This window comes from Eublepharis macularius, chromosome 19 (assembly GCF_028583425.1).
Source record: "Eublepharis macularius isolate TG4126 chromosome 19, MPM_Emac_v1.0, whole genome shotgun sequence".
In the NCBI taxonomy this organism is placed as follows: domain Eukaryota; kingdom Metazoa; phylum Chordata; class Lepidosauria; order Squamata; family Eublepharidae; genus Eublepharis; species Eublepharis macularius.
The window spans coordinates 25,356,073-25,376,970 of NC_072808.1; the positions used below are offsets into that span (position 1 = coordinate 25,356,073).

The 20,898-nt window shown below is 49.8% G+C and overlaps 2 protein-coding genes across 5 annotated transcripts in view; one reads left to right on the top strand and one right to left on the bottom strand.

Annotated features, from left to right (window-relative positions):
- SHFL (shiftless antiviral inhibitor of ribosomal frameshifting) overlaps positions 1–5,907 on the top strand; it is a 28,443-nt gene extending 22,536 nt beyond the window's left edge. For all 4 annotated transcript variants that reach the window (XM_055003378.1, XM_055003379.1, XM_055003380.1 and 1 more), the window contains 4 exons: positions 929–1,084; positions 1,769–1,872; positions 3,716–3,864; positions 4,415–5,907. In XM_055003378.1, coding sequence (XP_054859353.1) covers positions 929–1,084; positions 1,769–1,872; positions 3,716–3,864; positions 4,415–4,626 — 621 coding nt within the window. In that variant the 3' untranslated portion in view covers positions 4,627–5,907. The remainder of the gene's footprint in view (positions 1–928; positions 1,085–1,768; positions 1,873–3,715; positions 3,865–4,414) is intronic.
- A 1,181-nt stretch (positions 5,908–7,088) lies between these two features.
- The window catches only part of ANGPTL6 (angiopoietin like 6), a 34,979-nt gene continuing 21,169 nt past the window's right edge, over positions 7,089–20,898 (bottom strand). The window contains exons 3-6 of the mRNA XM_055003132.1: positions 20,629–20,824; positions 12,861–13,051; positions 10,806–11,076; positions 7,089–8,650 (exon numbers count right to left, since the gene is read on the bottom strand). Of these exons, the coding sequence (XP_054859107.1) occupies positions 8,457–8,650; positions 10,806–11,076; positions 12,861–13,051; positions 20,629–20,824 (852 nt within the window). The 3' untranslated portion in view covers positions 7,089–8,456. The remainder of the gene's footprint in view (positions 8,651–10,805; positions 11,077–12,860; positions 13,052–20,628; positions 20,825–20,898) is intronic.

Below are 20,898 nucleotides of genomic sequence, written 5' to 3' on the forward strand. Positions count from 1 at the left end.
TTGTAGCCCTCCCATTTGTTTTATTTTTATTTTATTCAATTTATATTCTACTCTCCCGCAAGTGGGCTCAGAGCAGATCACAAATGGTAATAAATACGATAAAAACAAGGTAGTGTAAATTAAAACATTTCAGTCAGTTCAGTAAAATTTATATAAGACAGTCGCACCCATATCGAACATCCCCCAAACATTAAAACAGATCCATGGGGCAGGGTGGCCAGGTGCCAGGTGAAAACAGCCTGAGGGGGGCAGCACTTACCCTCCCTTGGCAGAAGGCTGGTTATTCAGCCCACCTGCCTCAGCCCCCATCTGCCCGGCGGAACATCTCTGTCTTGGAGGCCCAGCGGAAAGATCATAAGTCCAGCAGGGCCCGGGTTTCCACAGACAGAGAGTTCCACCAGGTTGGGGCCAGGACTGAGGAGGCCCTATTGCTGGTTGAGGCAAGGCAAACCTCCCTAGGTTTATCTGCCGAACGGAGCATCCTCCGGGGAAACATATGGTGAGAGGTGGTCCCGCAGATACGCTGGTCCCAGTCCACTAAGGGCTTTAAAGGTCAAAACCAAAATCTTGAACCTGATTCAGAATTCCACTGGGAGTCAGTGCAGCTGGCGCAAAGCTGGTGTTATATGTGACCGGAACGGAGTCCTGGTCAAAATACGCACCGTTGGGTGGTGGTGGTGCCCATTTCTCAGCGAGGCAGTTCTGTGGAGAGCCGTCATCGAAATAAGCGCAGAAGTTTCCTTCTTCATGATTCCCAGCCCACCCAACAACCCCCCAGGCCCATTCCTCAGCGATGGGAGAAGTTTTCCTGTTCTGGCTGCCACTTGCACAACTTTAAGGGGCAGGTGGTGGGCACGTTAGCTCCAAGCCCTTTCGTGTTTTGGGGCAAAATTCCACACTCACCCCCTTCATGTTTGTTCTACCTCAGGAGGTTGCCCGGCAGCTGAAGGTCCTGCCTCTGACTGAGAGGAACGTGCGCATGTTCAACAATGCCCAGAACAACCTCATCCCCCCATCTGACTGCCAGTTTTCTTGCCAGCCCTGTGACAGCATGTGGTGGCGTCGTGTCCCAAAACGGAAACAGGTGTGTGTGTGTGTGCGTGTACACATGTGCATTGGTTAGTGTCTGGCTCAAATAAAGGGTTTGGCCCTTTAATTATGTAGCAATTGAATGGATATCCCTCTTTGCTTCCATCAGGGCATCCCGCGTAAGATTTCCCAGTGGTCTCCCATACCAGCCTTGACCCGGATAGCCCCAGCGATCCCAATCTTGTCAGAACTCAGAATCTAAGCAGGGTCAGCCTCGATTTGTACTTGGGAGGCTGCCCCGGAAGTCCAGGGTTGCTACGCGATGACAAACCACCTTTGTTTGTCTCCTGCCTTAAAAAGTCCTTGATGGGGTCACCATAAGTTGGCTGCAACTTGATGTCATATTCCACCACCACCTCCCATCTAGGCACTGACCACATCCAGACCTGCTTGGTTTCAGCGAGATTGCTGGGCCCTGGGGCCTTTGAGGTCGCTGCCCCAAGGCAGACGGGTCTCTTCTCCATCTGTAAGCCCTTGCAATCCCTGCGTGTGACTGTCCGCCGCTATCGCTCCAAATCCTATTTATATTTAGATCGTAAGCTCTTTGCGACAGCCACTGCAATAGCAGACCTGGGGGTCATGGCCATGGGAGGAGTCCAGGGAATTGTGATCGTGTCTGCTACTGAATCTATCTGATGGATGAGGTTGCCTGTTCCATCACTGGTAACATCTTTCACAGGTTTCCCGTTGCCGCCTGTGTGGGACCCGCTATGACCCAGTGCCAGCCGACAAGATGTGGGGCACCGGCGAGTTCCACTGCTCTTCCTGTGGACGAACCTTCAAGTGAGAAGTGTGTCCTGGATTGTGGGTCTGCATTCGCCGCCTGGGGCTGAATCGTGCAAAGCCTGCATTTGATACGTCCGCAGCAGGGGCCCTCCGACTTTTTGAGTCGGGATCCGCTTCTAAACTTACGTTGCAAGCGGATGTGCTGAAAAGGAGAGTCGTGCTCCCTCCCCATAAATCCCAAGGACTTCATGTCAGCCAACGCTGACCAAGTTTACGTTTGTTTTTTCAACGTTAGCATTTATAAACATGTAGGGTTGCCAACTGGCCAGGAGAAAAATGTCTTCCTGTCCCTTTAATATGTAGAAACAGATTTTGGGGGGAAATTTTTGGTGTGGAGGGGGGAAGAGGCGCAGTATCAGGGAAGAGGGTTTCTCTTGTTTTGTTTTCCAGGGCTGTCGCTGCTGTTTCGTGAGCCAGTTTCTCCATATCTGGAGTTCCCGGCACTTTTAATAATTCATTTACTGGGTGGGTAGGACCCCCCTCCCATTATGAAAGGGACAGTGATTCAAGTGGAGGGACGCTTAAGCCCTTAAAGGGGTAATTATGATGTCTTTGTAATGCTAGCTGTGCTTACAACTGTACAAGGAAAACACAGTGGAGGCAAAGAGATTCCTGCTGCAGACCGCAGAGCCATGCTTTTGCCTTTTTGACATTGTTCCTAAATTCCAATTGTAGATCTAACTTCAGTTGGTTTCTCTTTCTCCATGAGTTCAAGTGTGTCTCCTTGTAAACTCTACTAGGTATTACATTCAAAAGCTGGAGAGAGAGACAGCTACCAGGACCATATCTGTCACGTTCAGGGCTTTTTTTCTGGGAAAAGAGGTGGTGGAACTCAGTGGGTTGCCCTTGGAGAAAATGGTCACATGGCTGGTGGCCCCGCCCCCTGATCTCCAGACAGAGGGGAGTTGAGATTGCTTGCCGAGCAGCCGAGTGGCGCGGAGGGCAATCGCAACTCCCCTCTGTCTGGAGATCAGGGGGCGGGGCCACCGGCCATGTGACCATTTTCAAGAGGTGCCGGAACTCCGTCCCACCACGTTCCAGCTGAAAAAAAGCCCTGGTCATGTTCGTTTTTTTACCATTGCACAAAATCCTGGGGCAGAGGAGGCCTTGTGGATTGCACGCTGTTTCACTGAGACCCCTAAAGCAGCTGCCGTTCAGTGGGGGTGGTGTGCAGTGAAATTTTGGGAAGGAGATCAGTCTCCAGGCAGAGGAGTGGAGAAGAGACAGCAAGAAGCAGTTTGTAAAGAGTGGGCTCTGCGTCTCTAGCTGGAATTAGCCAGTGTGGTGTAGTGACTAGAATGTTGGACTAAGGTCTAAGAGACGCAGGTTCGAATCCCCACTCTGCCACGGAAGCTTGTTTGGTGACCTTGGGCCAGTCCCACACTTTTGGCATAACCTGCCTCACAGGTTGTTGTACAGGCTGTGATAAAGTACAGGCTGCTTTGGGGGCTCATTGGGAGAAAGGCTGGGTATAAATGAAATGAGTAATAAATAAAATTGTGTTGCAGTCTAGGATGTGGGGGGAAAGATGCAGAGATTGTGCTCAGGGAACCTGCTACTTGTGTGTAGGAATTTGCTTGCTTCCAACAGACTTCCACTTAAATAAACAACTCTCTCATCTAAAGGAAACATAAACTTGGTAGCTGGAACTCTGGGAAATGTGGCCTGCATGGCACAATATTGATTGACTCTGTTCTGCTGCGCATCATTTTTGCCTGTAATGTAATGGTCTGCGAGAAAGAGCGAACATGCTGTGGAATGTCATCTGAAATAAAGAACATCAGAACGCAGAAGGATAAAGACCCCAAATAATATATTGACATGTATCTCTTTTTTGCAGGGGCTTGGCCCAAATGGGGATCCCATCTCCCTGTTACATTTGCCGTACCCCTGTGTACCCAAGTCATATCATTCCACCTCGCAGGACTCCTGGGCAACGGAGCAGGCAGCCGCATTCCTGCTTCGCAGAGGATTGTTATAACCGCAAAGGTGAGACTGAAATACTGTGACCGCGAGTGTGGCACCAGGGGCCCATCCCGTGTTAGACGGCCAGTGGCTCCCTCCAGTGAAGGAGAAAGACGTTGCCACTGGCGGAACGGAACTGCTGAATCCAACCCCATGAACATGGATAAGGTCGAGGGAAGGGCGCATGCAATCTTTCGGGGTGCCATGTCAAGCAGTTGGGTGTTGACGCATGGAAAGCCTGCCAGGCGTACCAGAGGACTGGAGATGTGCTACCTCTGGGACCGAAGCCTGCCTTCTACTCTCATATTGTGGATTTTTACCAAGCACGTTTCCTTAAAGGCTATAAGGCTGCTTACAGTTCTGAGATTTTTCCCATCAAGAAAGGCAGGGGAGATTCTCACCGGCCAAGAGGAGGGAGGTGGGGGTGCAGAAGCTTCAGCTAAAGTGGGTGACTGGAATGTGTGCCCGCCCAGTTCTGGCAAAGCAGCCCCCCTCCCCGCCGTCCATCCCCGAAGCGTGGTTGGCGGTGAACGTGCTCGCTCATTTTGCTGTCTGTCCTCCCCTTTCTTCCCAGAGCCCCACGTCCCCGGAACCCACTGTGTGCACCCTCGAAGCCGGGTGAGGAACGGCTTGCCCAAAGTGATCCACCCGTGCCAAAAGCACGTCAGCACGGGCTCCACCGTGGCCACCTGCCTGAGCCAGGGCAGTCTGGCTCTGTACGACATCGACGAGCTCATTTTGGAGGACCTGCAAGAGCTGGATGGAGACGCCGAGAGCAGCAGTTAAGCCCTCCCAGTGGTGGAGGCGCCCAGCGAGTCCTAGATGGCTGTTGGCAGTTGGGGCGGGGGCGGGGGGGCGGGGGGAGGATCCTCTTTGCAGTTTCTGGTGCTGTGCATGCATCCTCCTCCCACTGGCCCTTCCCGGGCCTTCGACTGGCTTTGCACTGTACTCTCTTCTCCTGTTAGCATTGATTTCTGCTCTGGGGTGCTCGTCTTTTGTGCTTATCCCCCAAGTGTAATGGTCTTTTCTGAGAACAGCGAGACCCCTCAAGGAAGCTAGGAATCTCCCAGAGAATCCTCAGCACCCTTGCTCAACCACAATTCCCCGGATTCTTTGAGGGGAAACGATGTACATAGTATGTGCCCCTTCATGCGGCCGCCTGTGCATTCGCCATCGCCTCTAGCAGTTTGCAGAACTTGATGTTTGTCTTAACTGAATCCACCTGCTGCGACATTAAAAGAAACAAAGTGCTTTTTGACGATGACCTTGCTGTCCTGTTCAGCAAGATCTTCCATCAGCTCTTTGTATGCCGTTGAGAGGAGGTAACGCGTGACTTGCTAAACGATGAATTTCTTCTGGGCTTGTACATAATAACATACACATTCGGGTTACACTTGGGAAAGAGGAATGTAACTTCATCTCTGTGGAAAGCAGCCAGATCACTCAGGGCTCAGGGAAGTAGCGAGGTCAGAGGGGCCGAGCGGCTTCTGCTCTTTGGGGCTGAGACGGAAAGCCTCTTTGCCCCGGTGATGCCTTTCCCCTGGGAGACTGCAGAGAGAATGGGAACAGCCCCTCCCTCCCTCCTGAATCTAGGCTGGCAGGAGAAAAAGGCTTTCTAAGCCCCCAGAACAGTAACCAAAGCACTATTTAGACTCTCCGTTGCACACCACTAGTCTCTTGGGACCAAACATTTGAAGGAGGAAGCTGAAGGACGCCGCTTACAGATTCCAGTGCTCCGGTTCTGAGAGCCCAGTTCCCTTTCTCTTGATCAGCTTTATGTGAATCTTTCCAAAGAACTTACATAGCATTTGTTCAATGGCAGCATTGCTCTTTGGAAGCTCTATCAGTGCCTGCCTTACTGGTGAAACTGCTTTACATTGGTGAACGTGTGTGTGTTGCATTGCGTCCTGATCTCCACGATCAAAGCTTTCAATTTCACATTATTCTTTTTCTATCTCTCATGTTTTTTAAATCAAGTGTAAATGTATTAGATAAGCTATTGGCCGTTCTCATTTTCCTTTCCCAGGTGCATTGTGACAATTAAAATGACTTTTTTTGCTCACTGAACTGCTCTGCAATGCATTATATGATTTCAGTGGGTTCAAGAGACCAGCGACTGGTATAAGATTCATTAGAATGTATTTCCATCCTGTGGGGAACCACTTAGCAAGACTGGGAAGGAGCCAGGCATCTTCTGAGTAGCCTTCGTTCAGCCTATGGAGCCTTCTGCCAACTTAAGTGGCTGTTCCTCCAACAGAAGAGCTGCTTACATAGGAGAAAGGCTCCTCAGATTGGAAGAAGGCTTCAAACCTGAGCCCAAGGGAAAGGTGGACTATAAATGTTTTAATCTTACTGTATAAAAGATGAGCCATATTGGCGACAACTCACCTATATTGGAGCAGCCACAGGTGGCAGGAAGGTCCGGCCCTTCCCAGCCCCGATCAAGCTGAGCCAGCAGTGAAGGCAAGAATGCTCAGCCCGGCACTCCCCCCACCCAGATGGGGGTGGGAGAGGGGCAATGCCTAGCCCAGACCCCCTTCCCTCCCCCTGCTGAGATCGGGGTGCAGGGGAGGGGGCAATGCCTGACCCGGCCGCCCTGCCTTCCCCTGGCCCAATCGGGACGCTGAGGAGGGGGCAATGCCCAACCCACCCTTTCTAGAGCCTGTTGTATTTTCCCCACAATGGGCTTTGTTTCTAGTAAAGTAATAAACTTAATTACCACTCACTTGAATGGTAGGACCGGGGTGGGATCTCTTCCATCATCTAGAAATTTGCCAGGCCTTGATTGTTCTGCTAGCCGTGGAATTATCCACAGGCGGCAGCTCTTTTTTGTAAAAAGCCTGTTTCTGTTGTTGAAAAGATCTACGTGAGAATACAGAGATTGTGGCCCTGCTGTGGCCCTGCACTCAAACAGCCTTGTGAACCAGTGAGCATTTGCGCCAATGAGCGGCTCCCTGGGCAGGAGGCAGGAGAAGGCATTAAATCCCCTCCCTGCCCTTTCTGCTTCGTACTATCCTGAATTGTCTGACTTGGGCAGAAACCCAGAAGCCAGACCAGTTGGGACTGCTGGCCCCTCATCCTGCCAGGACTCTCATAGAAGCTGCCTGGTGTACATGGTTTGGCCTCTACCTGGGTTTGAACCAAGCTCTGCAAATATACTCGGAAGGTTGGCTTTTGGTGCCCTGCTCAAGGCGTATCTGGAGAGACCCTGCTGGAATTCAGAATGGAAGATACAGACTCCGCAAATCTGGATAAATTATACATTTGCATACTTTATTTTGAGGGTAGAATGTTTACTTGCCACAGACTTTCATAATGGTCAAAGAAACACCACCAACGAGCAAATTAATTAGGGTTATGCAGAAGTAAGTACGTGTCTCTTCATTGCTGAGTTGTAGAATTTATTTGGGGTAGAGGATTGGGTTGGATTTTCTCTGAAGCAGAACTTTTTATTGGGAGTGGGGACCGAGTTGCAGAATATGAATACTCTTAGCTATAACAGAGATCAGGAGAGGAGGTAAACCTCTTTCCATGAACATCCCTTCAAAAGGAAAGCCTAAACATGTGGCTGATGCAATACAGAACAAACAGCTGCTGACCTCTGCAGATTGTACTGTACACCTTTCAGCTGATGGATTGGTTTCATGCCAAATTCCATTCAAAGGAAGCCTTGTTTTGCTCCACTGAGTTATCTGTCTAGGAAAAGCTGGGAAAGGGAACCCTTCCAATCTACTCGGAAATAAATCGCCAGGAATTGTATAACTGTAGAGTGTTCAGTATAGCAACGTCCAACTATTTCAGCACATGCCACCATTTATTCTGTAGCTGCTCCCAGGTTTCTTTGAGTTGCAGCATTGCCCTGATCAGGCAGTGGACGTCCCTCCTCACTAGGTTTGCCACAGCAGTTCTGAGACTGCTTTTGCTGTCCTTAAATCCTTGGAAACAGAGTCCTACATTGTAGCAGAGTCGTGTTCTGCCATAGGGGGTCACTGTCCCTGTTTTTGTAAAACATATTCGGGAATGTGTTGGAGAGAGTCCAGACATAACTTAAAATAGGAGCTACTATGGCTTTTCATCTCACAGGATGAGTGCGCCACCTCCTTCCCCGGCCTTGCCTTGGCAATGTATGAGACGATCCTAGGTCACATGGAGCCTGAAAGAAGGGGCAAATCAGGCTTCCCCACAGCCATTTCCACTAGGCAAAACAGCACGGGAGGGAAGGCAGAAGCCTTTCCCCCACCCCGCAGTGCTCTGAGCTACACCAAGAGCCATAGTGGTTTGTAAAGTGAGTCCCCTGATGTACGAATGACTGTGAGTCACTCATGTCATGTCTCATCTAATTAGGCCCAAGACACGACTGCTTGCCCCTGCATCAAACACTCTTCAGTGCTGCCCGCAAGTTTAAAAAAAAAAAAAGCTCCCTCCAAGGGGGTGGCTGGGTTCATGCCTGTCACAAGTCCCCAGCCCATCAGCACAGCGGCCAACTGGTTTTAGCTGCAGACTGGTCCATCTGACAACAGCGTGGTAAATGTGCCTCCAGGACAGAGTAACTCCCGTTTTTCAGCATGTCTGTACTCTCCCTTGGCATGTGATTTCTTAGCCCCCAAGGGGGGAAACTAGGTGCCCGGCGAGGGTCGGATCATCATTGCCACCTTGCGGAGCGAGTAGGCACCACCACGGAACTCCGCCCAGTAGACCCCGTCCTGATAGCGGCTTCGATAATGGCCACCCTTGTACCAGACACCATTCAGGTTGGAGTGGGCACACATGTTGTACCACCAACCCCCTTTCTGGTAGTGGGCACAGTTCCCTGTGGGAAGAGAAGAGGAGATCAGAGAATGGAACGCCATTAGACCCACCTCGACCACCTGGGAAGTCTCAAAGGCTGCCCCCTCAATGGTTTCTACACAGTTTTCGAATTGTATTCACTTTTGAGGGGGGAACAATGCCATTCTAAGCAGAGTTCCGTCCTCCCACAATCCACTGAAGTCAATGGGATTAGAAGGATGTAATTTGTTTTATGATGGCGTTCTGCAGGTTCAACTGCCAGCAGTGTCTCTGTTGGGTACCAGTTCCCTCCATGCCACGTGGCCCTGATTCTGATTTAATCAGGGCTGCGCTTGCAATTTGCACAATACAGAAGAGCAGAGAGGCGTGATTTCTGTCTCGTCCCGGAAAATCCACAACAACCATCTTTCTCATCCGTTTGGCCCCTAAGTTAAAAATTTACCCAGTTCTTCCAGACTGTCATACAATTTGCTTTCTAAGGCTGTTTTTATGAATGGTGCTCAAATGACAACTTTTAACCTGCAACAGTTCACTTGGCAGGGGGTAATGAAAGACAGAAAGCAGACGGCAGTTTTTAAATTGAATGTGCATTCTAGCCAATGTAGATCTTGTATTTGAATATTCTGTCTGTCTGTCTACACAAACACATTAATAACAACAACCGATTTATATACCGTCCTTCAGGACAACTTAATGCCCACTCAGAGCAGTTTACAAAGTATGTTGTTATTATTCCCACGCATTCTCTGCCACTCACTCTCTTTCAACTGCTAGGCCCCCACATGGATAGGTAAATCTGCACAATGGGGCCAGCCAATTTAGGGATCTGCAAAAAAAGGGGATCTCTGACCTGGATAGCCCAGGTGAGCCTGATCTCGTCAGATCTCAGAAGCTAAGCAGGGTCAGCCTTGGTTAGTAACTGAATGGGAGACCTCTGGATGGGATGGGAGACCTCTGCAACCCTGGATGAGTAGACCAGGGTTGCAGAGGCAGGCACTGGCGAACCACCTCTGTTAGTCTCTTGCCATGAAAACCCCACCGGGGAGGGGAGGGCACCATATGCCAGCTCTGACTTGAAGGCAGGATTTCATTTAGAGTCCTGACCTGGATAGCCCAGGTGAGCTTGATCTCATCAGATCTCAGATGCTTGGTTAGTAAATGATTGGGAGACCTCCAACAAAGACCAGGGCTGCAGAGTCAGGCAATGGCAAACCACCGCTGTTAGTCTCTTGCCATGAAAAGCCTAACGGGTCACCGTAGTCAGCTGTGACTTCAGGGCACTTTCCACCACCAAAAATAGGAGAAATCCCCAGGTTTGCAGGAAAATACAATTTGTAGACCACAACCACTAACAACAATTTAGGATGTTTAAAAAAACCCGCAAAACATTAACAAGCCCTATCTGTACATGTGCAGCCATTCTCCCCATAAAACCAGGCAGAGTTTGGTGGCACTCTGGGTTGCTGTAGTAAGTTAACCTCCAAGAATACTGTATCTTACAGCAGCTGCCGCCACCACCAGAAGAAAGAGTGGGGAGGAAGGAAGGAAGTGGAACCAGAGAGGGGGGGAGGTGTCTGGTGTAGGAATGGAATTCCTTGTGGGTCCCCCTTGGATTTATACCCCGCCCTGAGCCCATCTGTGGGGAGGGCGGGGAATAAATAGAATAAAATAAATAAATAAAATAAACGTGTTTGTTCCTGTGCATGCACATGTATCTATACAAAGCATCACTTGTGAAAAAGGCTTTTTATCCTCTTTTCTAGATTCCCACTCCCTTCTGCAATATCGCCTCCTTGTGTTATGCATATATTGATGGTCCTCATGTTCCCAGTATACTGTGACCTCTATAATTTGCCCCCCATGCCAGAAATGACTTTTTGGTACCATGTCTGCAGTTTAGCAGCTCTTTCTAGAACAGGAAGAAATCAAGCAGGACAGTCCATGTGCCAGAATAGTATAGGGGCTGGAGAGTTAGACTATGAATCGTAAGTCATGGGTTCAAATCCCCACCCAGCTACAAAGCTTGCAGGGTGACCTTGATGAAGTCATGATATGGTACCTCCCAGGGTTTCGGTGAGGATACAGGAGAAAGAGGGAAAGGTGGGGAAAAAATGTAATCAGTAAATGCCCGCTCTCCTCCTGCCTGACTCCCTTCTGGCTCTTCTGTGTCCCCTTACCAGAGTAAGCATCGTGGTCACGGTCAAGTGTGCTGAACTGTCGCCCATTGTGCCAGGAAAGTGAGTCGCCAGCGCTGCCCTGGTAGCGCCCCAGACGCAGCCGGTAGAAATCGTTCTCAGGTGCCAGGACAAAGGCGTCATAGCCGGCCTGTGCCTGTCGCCCGCTCCAGTCTTCCAGAAACACCCGCAGCACGTAGGAGCCCTGCTGGGTCAGCCAATGGATGGGATCCAGACCCAGCCAATGCTCTCCTTCCAGATTCCCAAAGCCGTGCTAGAGAGAGGCAGTGAGCAAGAAATTAGCTGGCCGGTGTCGGTTCTAGTGCTAGTCCCGGAGAAGAGCGGGGGGGAAGCTGGTTCCTCATTCTCCCTCGGTCAATAAAAGCATGCCAGGCGTGGCCCATTAGCTCAGACCTCCAAGGGGCTTCTGTATGACCAGTCTGTGACCTCCTCCCCTGAACTTGGGTCCAGGTTGTAAGGATCTGTGCCCAGCACAGGAGTGTCTTTGCCAGAGCTGATTGGGAACACCTGGGGAACAGCTCCTAGGTTCCCCAGAGATTCACCTTGAAGGGACAATGGGCTTAGCTTCCTAGATTGCCCTCGATTTCTCACAGCTGTAATGCCAATCGATGGCTTTACCTTAATTGGTTCCTGTGTTGCCGGGTGATTCAGTGAGGCCTGAAAAAGCGCGATCCTTCTAGATCCCTTAGAAGGGTGCAACTCTGCTCAGGATGGCAAAATAAAACTGCCCCTCTTCTCCCCTGAAATGATTAGAATCCACCCACGTTCCCCACCCCTTAAAGAGAAAAGAGAGACATGGGGGTACGTGACTGCCTTTTTTCCCTTTAAGGGCTAAGCTGGCTTTGATTGACAAAAGAGCACAGGAAGGAAAGAGTTAACTGTCTCCCTCCCCCCTCCCCACCGCCCCATTTGTATCTTTTAAATGTTGGGAACTTCTGTTGGCTCATCCACCAGGGTCTGAAAAGGAATTTGGACAACTGCTCAGTCACGACCTCTGCATAAAATAACATGTAACATTGAGATTTGGCTCAGCTTGCTCCTGGGCTGCTTTTAATATCCCCTGCTTTTAATATACACACATGCCCGGCACACACAGAGAGACAGACCCTGACCTCTTGCTGACTCCACGGTGTGGTTTTGCCTCTATACCATTAAGCAGGCAAGTGTGCCATTCTAGACCAACGGGCAGGACTGTCGGCCAGGTTCTGGGTCAAAGCCATGCCTCTGAGGGAGCTGTAACTTCTTGCACTGTGCACCCCTAGAGAGGTTGCTGCTACTGCCCAAGTGTGCCATAAACAGTCACTGCTGGTGCCCCTTGGGCTGTAGGTCAGCTACTCACAAAACTTCAGTCACCTACCTCCGTCACTGCAATTGGAGCTCACCCATGCTTCTGCAGCTCTGGCTCCAGGTGCAGGCAGCTCCTAGTTTTGCCATTTGCCCACTGGCCATGGGTAAACCCCCACTCTCAGCACCCGTCCTCCACCCTTGAGAAACTGAGCAGCAGGTGAAAACAGCTTCGACAGTGACGCTCTAGAAATTTCCTCACAACTCTATGGTATTTATGTATTGTCGAAGGCTTTCACGGCCGGAGAACGATGGTTGTTGTGGGTTTTCCGGGCTGTATTGCCGTGGTCTTGGCATCGTAGTTCCTGACGTTTCGCCAGCAGCTGTGGCTGGCATCTTCAGAGGTGTAGCACCAAAAGACAGAGATCTCTCAGTGTCACAGTCTGTCTTTTGGTGCTACACCTCTGAAGATGCCAGCCACAGCTGCTGGCGAAACGTCAGGAACTACAATGCCAAGATCACGGCAATACAGCCCGGAAAACCCACAACAACCATCTATGGTATTTATCACAAACGTTGGCGGAATTCCTAGAGCACTGCCCCAAAGCGATGTCACATCTCCGTCAAACTCCTCAGGTACCACTCTCAAAATCTCTCGGCATTCGCTGAGGCAGTGCCTCCCTAGTGACCCCTCATTTTTCCTACCCTCAAGTCTGGACACCTTTCACCTCATGGCATGTGACAGCCTCACACCTTGTAGTGCTGCCAGGTGGTAAAGAAGTTAACCGACCCATCCTGCCGCCGCTGGATGACGGTCCATCCTCCCCCATCGTACTCCTGGTCGCACCAGGCCTGGATGATACCACGGGAACCAGCTGGCTCCAGCATGGTGATGCCACTGGCCTGCCCATCTTGCTGAGCTGCTTGACAGTCCTGCCAAGGCCCTGTGCCAGGAAGAGAGAGACGAGCCGTTAACACAAGGGCCCCCAACCTTTTCAAGCTTGCAGGCACATTTGGAATTCTGGCACAGCGTGGTGGATGCAACCACAAAATGGCTGCCACCGGAAGTGGCGCCAACAACGACTTGTCAGAGAACGAGGTTATTATGCCTGGCTCTGGCTGTAATACTTCAATATTTAAGGCAGAAGCCCTGTTTAATGGGATGCCTTTCAAAATGAACATACTGTATAAAAATATTTTCATGCATACACGCAATAATACAATGAAGATCCTTGTTCTACAGTGGTAGCTGTTTTTTTAATTAAAAATCCGCACAACCAAACAGATCTCCAGTGGCCAATCAGAAGGCTTGCTGGGGAAAAGCCCCACCTGGCCCCGCCTTCCTTCTACACACGCTTGCCGGCACCAGGGCAAGTCAATGCAGCGGCTCCCTCTGGTCCCGCATCTGGTCTCACACCATGGCCAAACAGGAGCTCTGGAGGACCAACAACAGGACAGAGAGGCGGAGGCCTTCTCCTGCCGTTGCCTCCTGGCACTGGAATTCCGGTTGCTGCCTCCGAACACGGAGGTGCCCCTTGGCCTCCACGGCGGGCAATCACTGATAGACCCTCTCCTTCATGGACCTGTCGAATTCAGTTTTAAAGTTGGCTGTGGCTGTGGCCATCCCCACATCCCCTGGCAGCAAACCCCACATTTTAATAACTCATCCACCCTGAATCCACTGCCCATCAACTTCATTGGATGCCCTCGAGTTTTAGCGCTTTGGGAGAGGGAGAAAAAGTTCTCTTTGTCCCCTCTGTCCCCCCTGTGCATAATTTTATAAACCTCTACCACATCTGCCTCAGCCGTCTCTTTTATAAACTCGAAAGTTCAACCCTTCAGCCTCTCCTCATAAGAAAGGTGCTCCGACTCCTTACCCGTCTGGGTGGCCAGGCCCCCCCCCCCAGCAGGAGGATGGAGACCCCGCACTCGCCTTCTTTTTGCTCTTCGTGTGTGCGCTTTGCACGCATGTGCTCCCAGGCTTTTCCGATGACATCACTTCTGAGAAGTCATCACGCAGGCCCAGGAGCGCCCGATTCAACCTGTTTGGGGCCCAAATCGGCCCGCTGCGAAGTGTGAGAGTGCTCCCAGGGCGGTGTGATGACGTCACTCCCAGAAGTGACATCATTACTCCGCCCCGGGAGTGCGCCCAGGAGGGCTGTTCCTCCACCTTCCCCCCTGTAGGTCAGGTGAGTGGTGGGGGGCGAAGGGGGGAGTGGAGATCCTTCACTCCCACTGGGGGACCTGGGATTCCTAGCTGTAAGGTGTTTCTGGAGTCCCTGAGCATGTCCGGATTGTTACAGGACACAACCGTGATTAAGCTGGTGCAATGATAGAAGAAAACATCAGCTAAGTGGGGACAGAATGACCACTAGTAAGGCTGTTTTCACACTGCTTACTGGCCACGGAACATTGCGCCGAGCTCCCGGGATGACAGCGTCTTTCTGACGTGATTTTGCACGAGAATTATTCTTGTGTGAAATCGCACCAGGAAGACGCTGTCGTTCTGGGAGTTCGGCGCGATGTTCCATAGCCGGTAAGCAGGATGAAAACGGCCATTATTTGCCTCCCTGCTGTGTAAACCTTCCGCTGCCCATTTCCTCACATTTAGCCTCTGTTAATGGGAAATGACATTTTTCTCCAAGCCGTCAGGATCCCGTGCCACAGAGGAGTTCAGCCCCAGGGGCCCGTATGCTCCACAGACCACGACTTCTGGTACCCCCCCGAGGCCCGTCTTGCTCCTTCCCAATGGTCTCTTCTATCATCTAAGGCAATCCGATCTACCCCAGCCTAATCATGGGTCTTCCCAGTGATCAGCCGGTCCCTTCGGAATAGCCTCCCTGAAGGAGGACAACGATCAATCGTGGCAGTTTTTAGGGCACTCTCCAAACCAAGAGAGTTTGAGGCAGGTCAGTTCTTCATGGGAACTTTTGATGCGCTGCCAAGGAATTTGGTTTCCATATGTGCTGTGTTATGGTTTACTGGAAAGTAGTCAAATTTGCCCAAAGCTGTTTTGCCACGAGCCAGGTTGCGTTCCTTTTTGGGGTGAAAGGCAAGAGAATTATTTTAATCAATCAATAAATAAAAACAGGGGATGGGCTGTTGGTATAGGCCAAAGCACTTTTATTTGGCTCTGGGCTCCAGACGTCTCAGGGAAAAAGCAGGACCCCCTCCCGCACCTTTACAACATACATGGAAGAAGGAGACCTTATTGCCTGCTCACACTAGTAAAAAATAACACAAGTTTTGAACCATCTCATGAGCCAAAGGGCTCAGTTCTGGGGCCGGTGCTTTTCAATATTTTTATAAATGATCTGGATGAGGGTGTGAAGGCTAAACTCATTGAATTTGCAGATGACACCAAGCTGAGAGGAGCAGAAAACAACCTTGGAGACGGGGGATAGAATTCAACAAGATCTGAACACACTGGAAAAGTGGGCATATTAAAATAAGTTGCAATTTAACATGGCTAAGTGCCGACTTCTCCACCTGAGTAACAAAAATGCAAAGCATGCATCCTGAATGAGGGATACACTTCTGGGTAGCCGTGTGTGCGTGAACAAGATCTTGGGATACGGGTGGATGGGAAGCTAAATATGAGTAGCCAGTGTGATGCAGCAGCAAAAAAGGCAAATGCAATCTTGGAGTGTATCAACAAATACAAAACATCCAATTCACAGGATGCCATTGTCCCACTAAAGACCTCGTTGGTCAGGACCTACCTGGAGTACTGTGTGCAGCTCTAGAAGCCTCATTTCAAAAAGAATCTGAACAAATTGGAACGGGTGCAGAGGAGAGCAACCAGGATGACTGGGGGCCTGGAGACCAAGCACTACGAAGAAAGACTTGAGGGAATATTCAGTTTGGAGAAGGGGAGGTAGAGGGGAGACATGATTGCTCTCTTTAAGCATTTAAAAGGTTATCATTTAGGGGAGGGGAGGGAGCTGTTCCTCTTGGCAACAGAGGATAGGACCCAAAACAATGGGTTTAAACTACAGGGGGGAAGGTACCGGCTGGACATTAGGAAAAACTTTTTCATGTTAACAGGAATTCAGCAGGGGAATCAGCTGCCTAGGGATGTGGTGGGTTCCTCTCTAGGCAGTCTTCAAGGAGCAGCTGGATGAATACTTGTCAGGGATTCTTTAGGCTGCTCCTGCATTAAGCGGGGGTTTGGTCTGTATGGCCCTTTTCAACTCCATGATTCCATGATCCTTGTAATGGTCAAGGATGCCTGTCTAATCCTAATGTATCAATGGGAGCTAATGACAGAAGACAGTCACTGATTCCTAGAGGTCTCTAGCTTTTGGAATGTAATACCTGTTGGAAGAGGAGGATTCAGCGCTGTCCCTTTCCTCAGGTTTCAGAGGGGTACAAACCAAAGAGTCAGAAAGACAGGGAGGTCAGGGCACTCTGTTTACTGCTCTGATTGTCCTTTGATATTCTCAGGATTTCCTTCTCCTAACTTCCTCTCTCTCACTTCTTCTCTTCTGGCTTTGTTCCAGGCAACACCTCTCTCCTTCTCCTCCCCCCATCTTGGCAGCATGGATGCAGGCTTTGTCCTGCCATCCGTGCCCATCCTTAGACTAGATAGGTAGTTAGGATCTCTCTCTCCTCCTTTCCTATCAGAGTATGGAGTTCCTGCAATAAAGAACTCTTACTTCTTTTCTACATATAAGCCAAGTGTATGCTTTTATTATTTTCATTCCTGCACACACACCAGCCAGCAGAACCAGCTCACAACCACCTATAATCACGCTTCCTATGCCAAACGATAGACTCTGCTAACGGCCCAAACATGGAATCCTTTAATTAGGTTTCTGGGGCCTACATAATTTGTTAATTTGTTTTATTATTTGTATATTGATTTTAGTTTTTGTTTTTATCAATTTTAACTGTTCACCGCCCAGAGCCCCTGGGATGGGCGGTATATAAATTGAATAAATAAATAAATAAATAAATAATGATTTATTTATTTTCCACCAGAGCTTGGGAAAGTGACATTCAAGCTAGCGGGAGAGGGCAGGGAAGAAGTCTGAAGGAGTTTCAAATTTGTGTTTTGGGAAAAGCAGACAGAGGCTGAGAGAGCTGGAAACCGGCTGAAGCAGAAGCATCTCAGGGGTGTAGCGGCTCCCTTTCAAGAGCAGACGGAGCACTAATGGCGGTGTTGTCTGCTGTAGGAGTGAATATTTGCTTCCAATATATCTGCTTCTAGATTTGTACACAAAACAGATATTAGACAGCATAACTCGCGTGAAAAAACCCTCCAAGAAAGGTAGTCCTATGCACACTTGTGTAAGAGTAAACCCCGCTGCCTATACTGGAATGTATTTTTGAGTATTCTTAGAATCATAGAGTTGGAAGGGACCTCTAGGGTTATCTAGTCCAACAATGCAGGAAATTCACAAATACCTCCCCCCCCCCACACCCCCAGTGACCCGAAGATGGTAAAGCACCATCAGGATCCCTCGCCAAACCGGCCTGGGAAAAATTGCTACCTGACCCCAAGGTGGTGATCGGCCTTACCCTGGGCATGTAAGAAGGGGCCATGAAAACTAAGCACTGATGTAACCCTTCCTTCTCATGCTCTGCCCAGTTCACAGAATCAGCGTTGCTGTCAGATGGCCATCTAGCCTCTGCTTAAAAACCTCCAAAGAAGGAGAGCCCACCACCTCCCGAGGAAGCCTGTTCCACTGAGGGACCGCTCTCACTGTCAGGAAGTTCTTCCTAATGTTTAGCGGAAAACTCTTTTGATTTAATTACAACCCATAGGTTTTGGTCTGACCTTCTGGGGCAGTGAAAAACAACTCCGCACCATCCTCTATATGACAGCCCGTCAAGTACTTGAAGATGGTTATCATGTTACCTCTCAGAGCCAAAACAAACGAGACACCTGATGCGTGGCGGACACTCATTAGTTTCCCACAAGGTTCCACGGGAAGTGTAGTGCGAAAGAACCTCTGCCAGGAAGAAGAGGGAGAGAATCCCTCTTCTCGCTGGCAGAGGTTCTCACTACACTTCCCATGGAACTTTGCAGGAAACTGACGAGTGTCCTCCACGCATCAGGCATCTTGTCTGTTTTGGCTCTCAGTCGTCTCCTCTCCAGGCTAGACATACCGCGCTCCTTCAACCTCTCCTCATAGGACTTGGTCTCCAGTCCCCTCACCATCTTTGTTGCCTTCCTCTGGATATGTTCTAGCTTGTCTATATCCTTCTTAAGTTGCAGAGCCCCAAACTGAACACAATACTCTTGGGTCAAATCCACATTACTCATTCTAAGTCGCATGTTCCCCGCATTCCCCACGCAATCCCGAGTGCCGGTCACATTACCTCATTAAACAGACGCATTTCATTCGCATTTCTCCCGAACATGTGGTCACAGGTTTTCAACGGGAGTTTCACGGTGGCCGTGAACGGGCCAATGCGCAATTTACGTGGTTTTTTAAAAAACCACCCCCCTTCCTGTCTCTCCGGCCGTTCCGAGAGTTCCTATTGGCTGATTCAACTTGCAAGTGCTCCGTAGTCTGCAAAAGACTGTTTTTTACTTCATAGCATTGGATTTATTGATTATGCTGTTTCTGAATCAAATCTGGTAATTTGAAAAATCATTTTGGGGTGAATCCACCCTCAGAACAGACTCGCGAAACTTCCTTTTTAACTGTTTTTTATTTTTTTAATTTTATATTACTGTTATATCGAAATTACGAAATATCGAAATAATGACACTCCAAGGAAGTGAAACTTCAGTAAAATTCAGGCACTGAACTGTCCTGCATAGGAAATGCCCACGAAAGCTTCCCACATGCTTCCAAATTTCCAAAAAAAAAACGGGAGAGAGCCATCAGTGCTGTCAGTGGGGGAAAGAGAGGCATCATTATCTTCAATGATGTTTCTTTATAAGGCAAGATCGAAATAACGGAAAAGTGCGCTCAAAAAAAAAAAAAATGGGCCGGGAAAAAAGGTCCCGCCCAAAAAAGCGGTTTTCGAGCGGCTGTGTGACCGGAGGGACGCGCGAGAAAGACAGATTGGAAGCAGGAATGTGAACGAAGAGGAAAAAATCGCGGATTGGAGGCAAACGGAAGATATCCGATAAACATGCGGGTAATGGGTGAATGTGGATTCGACCTTGGTGAGGTGTAACCAGAGGAGAGGTCTAAGCAGAGCATAAGTTTGTGCTGTAACTCTGATAGCATCACTGCTAGCCTTCTCAGCACTCAGGGACGTGTGTAGCATGTTGTGGTTTTATATAAACTGAGCACTTCACAAGGCAGTTGGGTGTGTCATTTTCTCATGTTCTTATACATTGCCCTACCAAAGAAGTTTTGAATTCACTTCAAAATATGTATTTCTGTACAACTAAGAAAGCATATAAGTACAGATGTCATAATGTTGTGCTAGTAAGCAAAATCTCACAGACCCTTCCTCCAACAGTGAACATTTTCAAAATTCACAAAATCTCATATGTGCTTAAAAGGAGGGGGAGGGGGAGGGGAGAGACTCAGTTCGTAAATTTTGTTTATAGGATGAGATAATTGAGCTGGTTGAACTTACTTCAGCCTTGGGTTTGTTTATGTATTTCAAAGTTCACCACAAAGCTAAAGCCAACTTAGAAAAGAATCCAACTGGGAAATTCAGGGCTTTTTTCAGCAGGAACGCGGTGGAACAGAGTTCCGGCACCTCTTGAAAATGGTTGAGATCGCCCTCCGTGGCAATCTCAACTCCCCTCTGTCTGGAGATCAGGGGGTGGGGCCACCGGCCATGTGACCATTTTCAAGAGGTGCCGGAACTCCATTCCACTGTGTTCCAGCTGAAAAAAAGCCCTGTTCCTATGGATGTTTGTGCTGCCAAGTCACAACTGACTTACAGCAACCCCAGCAGGGGACTTTCAAGGTAAGTGAGAAGCAGACGTGGTTGCCCATGCCTTCCTCTGCAGAGTCTTCCTGGGTCGTCCCCCTTTCAAGTACCAATCCTGCTTAGATTCTGAGATCTGACGAGATCGGGCTGTACCATACCATTCCATACCCCTGAAGGGATGTCATCATGCTGGCCATGGGAGCGCTCCCACGCTCCATGCGGGGCCACAGGAACGCTCCTACACTCCTTGCGGGGCAAAATCAGCCCCAAGCGAAGTGCAGGAACACTCCCGTGGCCAGCGTGATGGTGTTGCTTCTGGAAGTGACATCATCATGCTGGCCGTGGGAGCATTCCCACACTCCGTGCGGAGCTGATTTGGCCTGTTTGGGGCCCAAATTGGCCCCAAACGAAGCACAGGAATGCTTTTGTGGCCGGCGTGATGACATCACTTCCAGAAGCGATGTTGCCATGCCTGTTGGGAGCGTGCGTGCAGCACGTGTTCCAGAGGTGCCTGCTGGGGGTGGGCAACCTCTGGGAGCTTGCCACCGACCACTGGCAGGCAAGGTGGCGAATGCCCAGGAGTTTGCCCGCCACTGGTGGCACTTGCCAAACCCTGCTCTGCCTCCACCTGTTGCCAGGTTTGCTTTTTGGCAGCTGTGCCTTCTCTCACCTGTGGGTCTGGTGGGCACAACGGCAGCAGGTGGGAGAGTCCCAGAGGGTGGAACTGAAGCCTCATGTGGCCAATGTTGGACTTGAGGTGACTGAGGACTCTGGTCTCGCTGGATGTCATTGATGGCGTCAAAATGAAATCGGCTTTCATTGGTGACACTTGCAGGATTGTAGGGTACCACTGGCACTAGCGGAGGCTGTGGAGAGAGAAGAGACAGCATCCCGCTACCATCGCAGGGCAGGCTTAGCAGCCTTCAAAAGGGGCCTGGAG